The sequence below is a fragment of the Leptopilina boulardi genome, unplaced genomic scaffold (genome assembly GCF_019393585.1).
Source record: "Leptopilina boulardi isolate dan_hultmark-lab unplaced genomic scaffold, ZJU_Lbou_2.1 LbouV2_214, whole genome shotgun sequence".
In the NCBI taxonomy this organism is placed as follows: Eukaryota; Metazoa; Arthropoda; class Insecta; order Hymenoptera; family Figitidae; genus Leptopilina; species Leptopilina boulardi.
Window position 1 is genome coordinate 1,433,308 of NW_026137768.1, and position 15,469 is coordinate 1,448,776.

The 15,469-nt window shown below is 29.7% G+C and overlaps 2 protein-coding genes across 4 annotated transcripts in view; one reads left to right on the forward strand and one right to left on the reverse strand.

Moving 5' to 3' along the window:
- LOC127279122 (zinc transporter 2) overlaps positions 1–5,076 on the forward strand; it is an 85,816-nt gene extending 80,740 nt beyond the window's left edge. For all 3 annotated transcript variants that reach the window (XM_051301272.1, XM_051301274.1, XM_051301271.1), the window contains exon 8: positions 4,037–5,076. In XM_051301272.1, coding sequence (XP_051157229.1) covers positions 4,037–4,182 — 146 coding nt within the window. In that variant the 3' untranslated portion in view covers positions 4,183–5,076. The remainder of the gene's footprint in view (positions 1–4,036) is intronic.
- LOC127279116 (protein PTHB1) overlaps positions 4,794–15,469 on the reverse strand; it is a 55,399-nt gene continuing 44,723 nt past the window's right edge. The window contains exon 12 of the mRNA XM_051301259.1: positions 4,794–5,997. Within this exon, the coding sequence (XP_051157216.1) occupies positions 5,812–5,997 (186 nt within the window). The 3' untranslated portion in view covers positions 4,794–5,811. The remainder of the gene's footprint in view (positions 5,998–15,469) is intronic.

Here is a 15,469-nt window from a genome sequence, read left to right on the forward strand (position 1 = left end):
GTACACATTGACATTTCCTATATTAATGCTTTTACGTAAGATTTTATATAAATAAATCTTTAGAATACATACAAATAATATATACACGGAGAAAAATGGAAAAACGATTAAAGTAACTTTTACTATAGTAAAAGTATAGTTAAAGTATACTTTAAAAGTAAAACCTGAACTGTCCGCAGTTTCTGCACATTTCTGTCAATTTTTACTCCGAAAATAGTAAAAGTTATTCCGGAAATAGTAAATTTTACTATTTCTCGAGTAAAAATTGTCAAAAATGCGCAGAAACTGCAGACAATTCAGGTTTTACTTTTAAAGTGGTAAAAGTTACTTTATTCGTATTTCAATTTTTTTTCGTGTATAAATATAAATACATATACTGCCGTCCAAAGTAAAAAAGCCGTAAACAACAATGTTTTTATTGTTAATTATATACTTTTTTACTTTGGAAGGCAGTATACGTCCTTATAATGTATACAAATATATTGAATATATTCAATATATTTTTTGTAAGATTTGATGTCGCACGGTGGGTCCAAACCGCAAGTTCAACCCAAAAGTCGAGGCACTTCAAATTTGTTGTGGATTTTTATTATATTATGTCTCCTGACTAATTTAAGACCAAAAAGAAAAAAATCGTTAGACGCATGTTTAAGAAAATCGAGTTTTTGTATTTTTTATGATAAAATCACTGCTACTCAGCAACAACTTCCACACAAAAGTTTGAGCTCTTCAAATTTATTTGTAAATTTAATTACGATATTATTTTTTTGAGTAATTGAAAACCAAAAGAAAAAAAGATTAATTGAATAAATTTTATGAAAAGTTGATTACTTAAATTATTGTTTTCTCAAGATACTACTTTTTAGATAAATTGGTATTCGAACATAATTTTTTTTACATAGCAGTATTTTTACTAAAAGTAAATGATCAAATTAAATTTATGTTTTAGTAATAATTATTTATTTATTTGTAGAACTATGAAAGTTAATGGGAAATTGAAAACAGAAATTAAAGTAAACGCTGATTAAATCAGTGTTTTCTTAGACATAAAAATATATGTTATATTTACATATGGTGTGTAATAGTCAATAAGAATATTCAGGATGATCTCGTAATAGTTAAGGGGTTAGGGGTAGTCAGAGGCACGAAAAAATGAGAATTTTCAGTATTTTTTTTTGCTATTAAATAATTTTATTTTACAAAAGTAGTAATATGGTATTATTAAACAATGTTTTGACTTGAAGTCACGAAAATTTAAAAAAAAAAAATTTTTATTTCCGAAGTTACAGCTGTTTGTGTTAACCCAGTTCCAAAAAAAGGTCCTTGCGGTGACAATCATAAGTCCTTGGAGATTAATCAGAAATCAATCGGATAAAAGAAATTAGTTTTATAAATAAATAATCCTGGGCCTGATCGAAGGATTTTTTTTTTTTCAAAAATTAACAAAATGGCGGCCTCAGGAAATTTTTGTCTAGATTTTTGGGAAAAAATCAACAGTTAATTGGTCTTAAAAAATCGAAATTTTTCAAAAAAAAAAAATCCTTCGATCAGGCCCGAGTTTATTATGTATTCTAAAAGCTGTATAAATTTCATTAAAATCGACTGAGCGGTTTTCGAGTTATAGTTGTCACCAGTTCAAAAAACATAGTTTTGAGAAAAACGCGTTTAGTTTCACACTAGATTTACGTACAAAAAAACGAATTATTAAATTACTTACACCGAGTCATCTATTCCTGGGCCATATTAATTTAGGTACTACTACATATACCCAAGTCTAAGTTCATCGATGACAATAGAACCCTAAAAGCCGATTTCTTGCAGCTGACACTAGCTGCAAGCGCTCCCGAGCGCTTTAAAAGGCCCGAGCTCTCTTTGTTATTTGTCGAATAACTTAAAAACGAATTATCGGATTAACTTGAAATTTTCAGAGATTATTTTTAAGATATTTTACTTAACGAAAATGCAAAAAAAAAAAATTTGATTTTTTGAAAATTCTGACTACCCCTAACCCCTTAATATATTAAAAAATAATGATTTAATTTCTTCTTTCAATTTCCCATTAATTTCTGTAGTTCTACAGATAAATAAATCATTTTTACTAAAACATAAATTTAATTCGATCATTTACTTTTAGTAAAAATACTGCTAGGTAAAAAAAATAAAATTATATTCGAATACCAATTTATTTAAAAAGTACCCAATAGGCACGGGCATCCGCTGGATGTCCCAAGGACATGCTTTTAGGAACGTTCTTGGGACATTGTTAATAAGACGTTCTACACGGAAAAAATATTGTGCTAAATTTACATGAAGCACTACTGCTCTTTTCGCTAGACATTATGTGATGTAAAAATCGTTTTTGAAACAAGAAATTCTTTCATGAAAACGTGTATTCATTACATGAATTTACTTTTTGCGGTAATAGGAAAGATATATACTAATTCAGTCCCATCAGTATACGATAAACATTTAAAACTCATGAAAGAAATGCTCTTCACCTCCATATGTAAAATTTGCTTAAAATCCATCCGCTTTTCGGATGGATTTCTTGCAAATGGGACTAGACCCATGAGGCATGCGCACTTCATTTGTATCTCAATTGCAAGAAGTCCATCCGAAAAGCGCATAGATTTCGAGCAAATTTCATATTGAGTGGTGGGGAGCATTTATAGTATGGTTTTAATGAAATCGGGGTACATGTTTTAACCTTTTTTCACATTAAAGTAAGGGATACTATGAGCGCATGGATTTGTCCATCTCACATGATGTAATTAACGGACGATAAATGCTGGTGCGTTATTAGCACCACTTTTTTTCCCGTGTAAAGATATCCTTAGAACATCCAAAAATGTTCCCAAAAAGGCATCCTATAGATGTCAAAAAGAATGAAATAAAGACGTCCTAAACAAGTTCTATGTCTGGCCTAGAGGAGTTACAAAAATATACTTAAGAAACCTTATGGATATTTTTGAAAATAATAGAAAAAATTTAAAACTCATCAGTATATTTTTTAAGACATGTTAAGGATATTACAAAGAAGTTTGTTGAACATTTTTAGGACATGTTTGGTACATTCTCGGAACATAATCCTTTTTCGGCGAATTAGTCCATAAGGATCAATATATATGACCAGTAATCGCTATATACTTTTTTGTCTATTTGGATCTTCAAGAGCACTTCGGTGTTGTAGGTCGTTTGGCATGTCAGACTTAATACCCTTTAAATTATGTGCGTGTTAGGTTATGAAGTATACATAATTTCAATGTAATATTCATTTCAATTATCAAAGATTTTGGAACTTTTTACTACATTTTTCCATATAAAAACTCGATTTTCTTAAAAATGCGTCTACTGATTTTTTCTTTTTGGTCTTAAATAACATTAAATCATACTCCAATTCGTGTTTCACTTTCCCATGTGGATTCCTACGTGGATTTGAAATTTCATAAAGGTTTTTATGGAGGAACCTATATGGAATCCCATGTAGGATCTTACGTGGGAATTTTCAATAGGGTGTGTACAATAATTATTTATTAAAGTTTAATTTAACATAATTCTTCCACAAATCAACTAAATAATGACTGATTCAGCTGTATTTATTATTTATTTATTTTTTCATTGTACTGCACTAATTATTTGTTATATTTTGCTTCAAATCAAATTTGATTGAAACCTGATCAAATTCGCTAAGAGTTTGTTTTAAATAATCTACCAGGGAGGGAACAAATAATAATTATACAAATTTTTAAGAATAAAAGACCAAAATTTATTGTACTTAAATTTTGATTATTAAAAGGTAAATATCCGGAGAACACTATTTGTTATATTATTTTGGAAAAATGCTCGGGATTATCACAAAAGTTAAATAAAATTTTTACGAGCGACTCGCGGAAAAACGTCACAAGTGTCGTGTCAAATTTGGGAATCTGGAGATTGGCTTGTCGGTAACTTTTGATTAGTTCCAGTGTTAATCATCAGATTCCTGTCAAACCTGTAATAATCATTGTAAAACTCACAATAAATCTTATTGTTTCAGAACCTGGTACTAGTCCTCAGCACGTTTTACGAATGGCGACAAGAAGTATTCATGAAAAGTATAATTTCTTTGAAATGACACTTCAAATAGAAGAATTCAATGAGAAAATGGACAACTGTGAACAATGCAAATCGCCTTCTCAATAGAATAATAAATATGTAAATATAAATGTCTTATTTTTAAAAGTATTTGTATTATTATGCATACAAAAAGAGAGTGGGAACGATTAGCTTCAAAATCATGTAGCTTTAATTCTCAGGTTTTAGTGAATTTAATGTAATTTTAATAAATATTAGTTAAAAATATTCTTGTATTATACTTTTTATCTAACAGAAATTCAATATTCGTCTTAATGTTCGTTGATCCTACTACCGAAAGAACGGACCTAAAACGGAATCTACTTTCAAGATAGTATGTTTGGAGTTTGATTTGAAACAAATAGAGCTCGAATTAGTAATCACCTTTAACTTATAAAATAACGCATTTATGTCATAGTAATGAAATTTAATAAAGTATTCCTCTTTTTAAATATTTTAAATGATCCGTTACAATAAGCACAAGTTCAATTCGGACTCAAAACGATACGAATCATATGTATCATTAAGTTCCTTTTTTGGTCCATTCTGTCGATAGAAGAGGAACAAAATCAACTAGCGGAGGTTCTGAAAATCATTCCGCTCCGAAGTAAAATTATATATAAATTTTGTTTTAGTTATCGAAACGGAATGATATTTTTTGATGAAAACTTTTAACACTAATAAATTTTTTATTAGTTAACATTAAATGAAAAAATTGTCATTGAAAAGCTGTATATAATATTCAAATGTCAACTGAAGTTGTGTATAGTATTGGCCACAATCCAGAAATAATAAAGTATAATACTCTGCCAAAACGACAATATTAATATTAATTTTATGTATGAAAAGAGTTATTGAATCAAGTTTTTTTTGGAAACATTGTATGTTAGAAAATATGTGATAATTATGTTAAATGTACTCATATGTTTTGAAAAATAGAAATTAAAAAATACATCAGTATAATTATTTTATACTTCTTTTACAACTTTTTCCCCCCAACTAACTTTGCTAATTGTTTATTTTACGTAGATTTAAAACATTTGAAGAATATTTTAAAATTAATAATTCCTTATTGGAGCACAATCTGTGAGACACGTACATGGATTTAAACTTACATAAGTAATGGTTTGGTTACGTTATTTACACTGTAAAAAGAAGGTACTAAAATAGTACCGATTTTAGGTATTAAAATAGAACCAAAAGGCAATTTAGTACCTAAAGTTGGTATTAATTTAATACCTCTCGTTTTACAGTGTAGTCATGAATTTTTATATTAATTTCATTAACACTTTGCTTCCTCATAAAACCCATGCTGCTGATGTGGTTAATTAGTTATAAAAAATTAAGTGAATATTATTTATATTTTATATACAGATAAAAGTCTTAACATATAAGTATGTCCATATTTTTCGATAATTTAAAATTATTATATAAAAAATACATAACTTTGTCTGCATTCCTTAAACAATTTTTTTGTGTTATAAATTACTTAAATATTCTGACAAAGGCACGATATTTTAATTTCATCAGTTTTAATAAATATTTTTAAAAAATGTATATAAATAATATAATAAGAAATGAATATGACTATTATTATTACTCATCACTATTATTATTAGTTTCGTAAGAAACAGGAGACAATTTTTTGAGAACACTCCAGTTCCCAAATTAAAGATGTAACATGGATTAAGTTTACTATCAATATATATTATATTCTTTTTCATGGACTTTATCAATAATCTGTAAAAAATTGTCTCCAATATTAATTATGTCCTGTAATGAATAAAACTTTTCAGTAGAAACAAATTGAGATCCTTTGCTAAATTTCTGCAGTGATTCCTGAAATATAGTACCAAACGCATATTTTGTTGTGTCTTCCCACGTCTGAAAATTAAAAATATTATTTTGTACTAACGAGTAAAGTCAAGTAAAATCATGTACCTATTTTTGAAATATTTGAAAAGTGCATATTTTCATTAACGTATTTAATAAATAAAGACTGTGCCTCGGCTGTATTTTCTCTTATTAATATATTCAATGGAGTAATGACAGGAATCGATTAGACATCTCGACAATTAAAGGAACCGTTCAAACAATTTTTAACTTTAAAAATATGAACTGTGTTGAATTTTATGATTCTGCTCTTCAAAATGAAAATTTTCTGAGTGAAGTAGGAAAGTCAGTTAAGTATGATGCATAAACCTTAAAGATGTATCACTTCCGTTTTTTTATTTTAATTTGAAAGGTATTAAAATATTTTAATTTTATCTGTTAAAAATGTGTATCTTAAAAGTAATTATGTTTACACTATCACAGAAAAAAAGGTGGGTAAAAAGTTGTACAGATAGAGGATAAAAGTCGTTAGGATACAGGGTAAAGGATAAATTTGTGATGGATAAAAATGTTACTAAAATATTACTAGAAAAATGGATGTCATATTTGAGTAAACTGTCTAATTTTAATAAAATCATTAGTAATTTTACACTTAACTTATTAAATCCACAAATTTTATATAAATAACTAATTGCACGTGGAAATATTTTGCCTATAATTATTGTCTATTAATAAAAATATCTAACTAAATTAACTAAATTTTTTGTGCATATTAGGCTGTGTCAGTTCATCGAGATATTTCGAGTTCAAGATATGACGTCAGAGGCCTGGAGAGACAACAAACAGACGACACAATGTTATTCTTACAGGGAAGAAAATTTGTTTCCACTTTCATCAATTTTATTCATACTTTAAACACGGAAAACGCTTGTTGACATATAATAAAATTAAAATGTGTGTTGATAATTAATTTTGTTATATATTTGATTCATTTGCATTGATAGATTCTCTGAATTCGTGATAAAATACATATAAATATTGAGGTTAGAAAAGTTTGTTTACTAATCACATTTTACATTTTAACATAATTAAACAATATCCAGTATGCATGTTATTAAAAAAGATATAAAATATATATTTTAAGTGGGAATTACCGCAGCAGTAAAAGATTTCAAGTTAGTAAACAAACACCCCTAACCTCAAAATTTATATTTTATCACGAATTCAGAGAATCTATAAATGCATTGAATCAAATATATAACAAAATTAATTATCAACACACATTTTAATTTTATTATATGTCAACAAGCGTTTTCTGTGTTTAAAGTATGAATAAAATTGATGAAAGTTTGTTTGTTTTGTTTAAATGGCCTCTTGTATAGACAAATAGCCAGTACTAAAAGTCACTTCCAGTAATAAAAGTTAATGAATATCACTAATAATGTTTAATTAATTGAGATTTTGATATAAAGTTAATTTTCACGAACACTGTTTTAACCAGGGAGTAGTATAAGGAGACCGAACGGCCATTATGAATCCGCGTCAAAAGTGGCCGCACTTTTGGTGATCGTAATTCGCATGGGCACACTTCTGTCGATAGCAGCGCCTCACTCGGAGAGGCTGACACTATCGTTGTAAACAAGAAAGCATGATATAACCTCTGCTTTTTTAGTTTGTTTATCGCGTGCGGTTTATCGTTTAGTAAAGAAATTACGACTGAATTGTGATAAAATTTTAACACGCTTAAAATAAAATATTTTGTGAAGTGTAATGTGATAAAAGTTTGTTTACTAATCACATTTTACATTTAAACATTTTACATTTACGCCTTCTGTGTGCGTAGTGGATTCCTGTATTTCATCTACCTGGATAAAAGAAGGAAGAAAAATTTCTTTTTTTAAACCAAATAAGGTTCGTAATGAGGAATTATATATTTTTATTGAAAATTACAGTTCATATATTTATATATGTTTGTCTAATAAAAACAACATGTGCACTGAATAATCACAGTAGCAGACGACAAATAGTGCCACTTTTCTACACTAAGAGCGCTGATATCGACAGAAGTGTGCCCATGAGAATTACGATCACCAAAAGTGCTGCCACTTTCCGCGCATGGCGTTCGGTCTCCTTATACTACTCCCTGGTTTTAACGATAGTATTTATACACGGAGAGAAAAAGCATGCGTTTTTAGTATGAAAGTGGTTCATACTAGGATAGTATGAACCGTTCCTACGCTTAATGTAAGAATTCATGCGTTTCTAGTATGAGAGTATTGCATAGTTTAACTGTATGCCGTACATAGTCCAGTTGTATGAGCTTCATACTCTCTCGGTATGAAAGCTATACAACTGACGATTAAGCCACGCCTTCTTTCAGCTTGCTCATTTCCTATCGAGAGAGTATCTTGTGAATTTGTTCCTGATCCCCGCATAATTTATTATTATAAATTATTGTTATAATAATAATAATTATTATTATAAATTTGTGAAAATATATTATTTGTGAATTTATATAATTGATAGAAATAAATAATTAAATCGAATTCAATAAATAATATTAATTTTTATTTTTGTCAATGAAAATTAATTAAAAAATTTAATAATAATTTATTAATAATTATTTCTTTCACATTACACTTACTACTGAATTTTAACACGTATTTTATATTGTAAGAAACATTTTTTGTATATTGTTAGTTGATTTATTATAACTATTATTCAATAACAAATATTATTTGTATTATTTACATTTATATATAATAATAATAATAATCGTCGTGATTCTGTCCATTCTGTTTACACTTGAAGTTAGTCATGATTATGCTTCTGTTTTTTCAATGGTTTTAGAAGAATTAATATTAACAATTTACCACTGAGAAAAAATAAATTAGACAAATTTTTTCCTTGCTTTGAAAATTAACACTTTGTATTTTTCATTTTTTTATTATTCTCTTCATTTCATTCATTATTTTCAATTATTCATTCATTAAAAATATAAATCATGGGAATTTTTTCAATGCTTCGCACTAAAAGACTAAAGTTTATTAAAATAATGTTTTTGGCATATCGAAAGTATGCCGATTTTTTTAATTACTTCTAAACAAAATTAGAGAATTATTAAATGATTAAGATTATTATTAAAAGATTAAGACACAGAAATAATAAAAAAAAATTTTAAAATTAAAAATTATTAAAAAATTATAAATTATTTTTTAAATTAAAAATTAAAAAAAATAAAAATATAAAATTACGGAAAAACTAAAGTTTGACTGGGTGGATTACAACTAATCTGACGCTTGCCGGGTTAAAAAATTTAAAAAAAGTTTATTTATTTAAATAAAATTTTGTTTAATTAAATAACATTTCTTCAATATTTATTTTGTTCTTTGACATTAAACAAATTATATCAAATATAAATTTAAGAATCTATTTATCAAATAATTCTTTTACATTTTTTAATAATTTTTTATAATTTCATAAATATTAATAACAATACATAACATATTCATCTTAACTTCATCTTTGAAATATAATAAAAAATTATTTAAATAAATCAAAACTGAGCAAAGAATTGAAAGCGGGCAGGTGATTCAGAAATATGCAAACTGAAAGTGGGCGTGGCTTAATAGTCTGTTCTATGAGTATCATACCGAGAGAGTATGAAGCTCATACAATCGTAGTATGTTTGTATTACATACGTTTGGCGTATGGACTTCTTACTGCGAAACTATGAATGTCATACAGTATTCGCATGAGAAAGTTATATACATTAAACGTATGCCTCTTCATACTAAAAACGCATGGTTTTTCTCTCCGTGTAGGTAATCCAAAGTATTAAACCAGTCCAGGATTTTATGTATAGATAAGGTGACTGTACCATTAGCCTCTATATCGTGTGAGGCGATTATTGTCCATTCCAATATACGAATTCAGTAAAGGTTAGATGTATGTGCGGCGTTTAATAGTTACATATTGCTGCTTAAGGGAAAAGGATTTGAAGGAAATTCACAATAATATCTCAATAAATAAACTTAGATTGAAGCTTTGAGAAGACTATAAAATTATACCACTATTCTTAAAGAATTTGCCAATTACAATAACGGAATTTAAAGTTGGCTCAAAAATTAAACTGTCCAGATTAAAATTGTCCGGATCAAAATTCAAAATTTTAGAGGACAAATAAGAGAAAAATGCAGGCCTAGAAGGAGATAGTAATGGACAATAACTTAATAAATGACGGAGACTTTTAAACTCCTCGCCACACTGACAATTCAGAGGAAGAGTCCAATTCATTCTAGAGAAATGCTCTCCCGTACATATGTGACCAGATCTCAATCTTGTAATTAAATTAATATATCCTCTTGGCACATCAATGCCGCCAAACCAAGGTCTTACAGATTCGATATTAACTTTTTCAAAATAGGGATTACGGGATATATTAGAACCAAAATAGGGCCATAATTTATTTGTCCACGATATTAAATCGGATCTCAACAATGAATAAAAGTCTCTCATAGGAGCACCTGCAAAATTGCCAACATGTAGATTGTAGGACTTTTCAGCCAATTTGTCAGCTTTTTCATTGCCTACAATACCCTTATGTGATGGGACCCACATAAATTGGATAAGACGACCCTCACTAATCAACTCCAGTGTAATTTTAACTATTTTAAGTATAATGGGATGCGGCTTAAGAAGTGAAAACCTATTCCCAATGTCACTCAGTGAAGTTCTCGAGTCAGATACTATAATTATCTTATTTAATTGAGTAGATCTTATGAATTTCAACGCAGACAATATACCTTATAATTCACAAGATTCAGCAGTCATGACTCCACTGAGTTTGACTGAGAAATCAAGGTTCATAGAAGGAACATGATAGCTTGCTCCAGAAAGACTCCTAATTGGGTTATGCGAGCCATCAGTAAAGATGTGCACATAATCCTTAAAAGAGGAGTTCTTAAGAAATATTTCTAACTATGTGTCTTCTACAAAGCATGGCTCTTCTGAGATGTAAAGGAGGCTCATCAGATTCAGATAATAAAATTGAAGTGGGAGTAGATCGCATGCATCCAAGTACTGATCTTAAGGCAGAAAATTGTATACGGTCTAAAATAGCTAAATTAGATTTAGCAGCTAAAGAAAATATTTGACATCCCCACTCCAAATGAGCCCTAACAAAACCACGGTAACATTAAGTAATGTAGTTGGATTGGCACCCCAAGAAACCTTAGATAAGGCCCTGATAATACTAATTGCTCTTGTGGCTTTAGCAGCAATATTTTTAATGTGGTGAAACCATGATAATCTTCTATCTAGAATTACTCCGAGATATTTCATTGGGCCACCAACATTAATTCTACATTCATCCAACTCAATATATAATTGATTCAAATCTTGATTTGTTTTAGAAAATGCAATTAGTTGTGATTTAGGAATTGAAATTGTCAAACACAAATCGACCAACCATTGAGAGACTAATTTGACCGCTTCCTCTAGTCTTTTTATTCCTAACGTTGGGTCACTTGTCCTGATGTACAGAATCAAGTCATCATCATTGACGGATTCAACATAGTGTTTTAATCTTCTATGGACCATCTTCTCAAAAAGTTTACAGATGTTAGATGTCAATGAAATTGGTCTAAAACCCACTCCACCAGGTTTGGGAATAAATATATTCCTGTCATTTTTCCAAGTATCTGGAAACTCAGATTTTGTGAAAAAATCATTAAAAAGCCGAAGTAAAAGTCTCCTACTAGAAGTGGGCAATTTTTGAAGAATTTCATTTGAAATAGAGTCAAGGCCAGGAGAGGAATTTTTCTTACATTGAGAAATAGCAGAATGAAATTCTAAATAAGAGAAAGGTTCATTCAATACATTGGGAACTATTGGATCAGGAATTAAAGGTAGATTAATAACAGGAATATTTTCCTGAACCAACCCTTCCTGAAGTTTTTTAAAAACATCGGAGCTAGGGTCACTACAAATTCCTGTCCGCAATGGTTGAAATGCGCTGGAAAATGCCTTGAATGCCTTTAATAAGAGATCACAATTCTGACATGCTAAAAGATCCCTTCTAGCCGATCTTCTCCTTTCCAGAGCATCATCACATTCAGAGTCCCACCAAAGTGGTTTGACCTTTCTCTTGCCTGGCAAACTTGATGGAGCATAAGCACCACAATCATATAATACATCCTTAACTTGTAAAGCAAATTTATTATAAACATCCCTAACATCTGCACCGTCATCTAGATCATTTAAAAGAGTTGCAGAGTTGTTATCAATGCTAACCGAAAATTTAAACCAGTCTACATTCTTGGTATTAATTTTATTAGTAGTTGATTTAATAAGTTTAGGTGTAATATCGGATTCAGCAATCACAAGGAGATGATCTGAAGTAAAGGAATCTGTAGTAACCTCAACCGATAAAACCTGGACAAGAGAAGATGACACAAATATCAGATCAAGATTACTCCTGACTCCATCTGATCTTTTAAAAGTTGGAATACAATCATTTAAAGGAATCAAATCAAAATCTTCAACTGCTACAGCTAAACAGGAGCCACGACGATCATTGTGATTCGCACCCCAAAGCCAAGCATGAGCATTAAAATCTCCGCATAAAATTATTTTTTCATTTAAATTACAAGCTCTGGATGAGATCAGACCAAACTGATGATGTTACCTGTACCCCAGGTGAGGCGTAAATTGACAAAAATTGCAGTGGACCAAACTCTGTGCTAATCAAGACACCCACAACATCAATTTGCGATAAAACTTTATTATTTATATGTAATGGTGTAATTAATAATGTATTTTTAATTAGCAATAAGGAGCCACCACCAGCTTGTCGATCATTACGATCTTTCCTATAAGTATTATAACCAGGAATCTGCCTTACCTGAACTCGTGGTGAAAGCCGAGTTTCAGAGATGGCTAAAACATCTAAATTATATAAGCTGAGGATTGATTCAATTTCAGCCTTTTTATTTACTACACTACGAGCATTCTAAGTTCCATACTTAAAGACGCTCATTTTAACAAAAAGTAAAAAAAAGAAAACACTATCAACAGCAATAAGAATAAACAAATAAAGAAAACAATTAAACAAATGAATAAATAAGCAGAATAGAGAAAAAAGTTATCTCTCTTCTCTTTCCTTTTAAACCAAATAACAATGGAGAAGCTCCAATAGAATTCCAACGAAAATTAAATTTCAACAAGTTTAATAAGCGTCCAGAGAACAATTAAAATTTTAATTTGAAAGAGAAACGAAAATAAATCATAAAGATAAACTTCAACGCATCAAATCTATAAGGTATAACTTAGAGAGGTTCACTTCAGTCCACTAATGGACTTAAAACACTCATTTTAAGAAAAATAAAATAATATCTAGAACAAAAAAGCAAAAAAGAAAAAACAAAAAAATAATAATAATAATGATAATAAAAAAATAAATCAATAAATAAATAAAATAAACCAATAAACAGGTAAATAAATCAGCAAGTAAATAAATAGATGATTGAATAAATATATTTCTTCTCCTTTTCCTGCTTAAATGAATATATAAATAAATAAAATAAATAAAATAAATAAAATAAATAAAATAAATAAAATAAATAAAATAAATAAAATAAATAAAATAAAAAAAACAAAATTAAATAGATCAATAAAACAATGTGTAAATAATAAATATTTTCCTTCTCATTCTCCTCTTTAAAGAAAATAATGGAAATATACCATTAGAGATCCAAAAAAATTAAATTTAAACAAGTTTAATAAACGCTAAGAGAACAATCAACGAACATAAAGAAAAATGCGAGAAAGTTAAGAAGACAGGTTTTTTCGCATCGAATCTATAAGGTCACACTTAGACTGACTCAAATTGGACAGTTCATCAACAGCAGTTAATTTGTTCGTCAGAGCATCATCACCAAGAGACTTAGCGACCTCGAGTAGGGATAAGGGTCTCCTGAAGTTCTGATTCACTCCAACATTTAGTCCGACAAAATCGCGTACCAGTGTTGAAGATGCAGCGGGTTATTATTGGATTCAGTTTGATCACCCTCAACAAGTGTAACAATATTATTACTAAAGGAGTCAATAAGGGAGCCGTCATCCCTCGGAAGAACCTCACTGAATAAGTCAGGATTTTCCGAAGATATCATCAATCTCGCTTCATCTCTAGAACAACCAAGGGTAGTTCTAAGTTTAAGAATACCAAATTCGAACCCGAAAATCGGGCAATCACTTGATGAAGCAATATGAGGAACTTTACAGTTCTTACAGCAAGGTCTCGCATTCTTTCTAGGACAAAATTTTGTAAGGTGTCTCCCTGCGCAAAATTCACATGAAGGGAATGTAGATCGACACTGATTGAGAGTATGGCAAAATCTTTGGCATTTAAAGCATCTTCTTGGTCTCGGTATGACCGGAATTAATTGTAAATCATAGCCACTCATAGAAATACAGCTTGGGACAGCCCTAGTACAAAAAGTAAATTCCACCCGGTCAGTCCGAGTTTGACCATTAAAGATTCTCTTAATAGAAATTATGTTGTTTAATGTGGGACTATCAAAGAAGGAGACTATCTCTAGAATAGTTCTATTTATAGGAAATAGGGTAGTGAAGCCCTTTTTTCCCAAAAAAGAATCTGGTATAAAACATCTGAAACCTGCCAGAGAAAGTTCTCTCTTATCAATAAGGTTGTTAGCACTCAACCAGTTATCACATGTAATTTTCAATTGATTAATTCCGCTTCTTGTAATTGACTTTTCTCCGTTTATAAAGGGGTTCAATAAATTGAGAACACAGACTGGATCCAACTTTCCCACATTACGACCTGAGACGGTACTCTCCATAAGAACAACAAATGGGGGGGGAGAGCTGAATGAGCTATATCTCTTAGAAATATCACCAAATTTGTCATTAAACCAGAAAGAGTCTTGGTTTAATTGATTAGAAAAAATCCTATCATCATTTCGACCATCTTGTCCAATATTGAAGGAAGTCAAAGGTCTCACGTTAGAGCCAGAGGGAGCAGAAAGACCAATAGACAATCCCCACAATGCAGTACCACGAGGAGCAGAAGGCCCAGTACCGATTTTTAATTCAGAAGGAATTGAAGTTTTTTTGCCAACAGGCCTATTGGAATCATTTGAGATAGAAGAATTAGTGGAATTAGAGTCTCGTGAGTCACTGGTATCACGAGGTCTCTTTTTACCAATGTCTCCAGAAGCAGAAAAAGGAGAAAGTGTATCAAAATGTTTTAGAAAAAATTTTTTATTATTAGATGTAAAATTATCTGGCGATTAAATTAAAAATTAAGTATAATCCAAAATAAATTTTTAATTTGAAATTTAATTAAGTAAGATGAATGCGTAACTCAAAACTAGAATCTTTACAATGTATTTAATAAAATTTGAAAAAAAGGAAAAAAGGTTAAATTTGAGAAGCAGACCAAATCATGCGGACGCAGGAAGGAAAAGCAAGCAGCCAAACAGCAGTCCTCATGACAGGA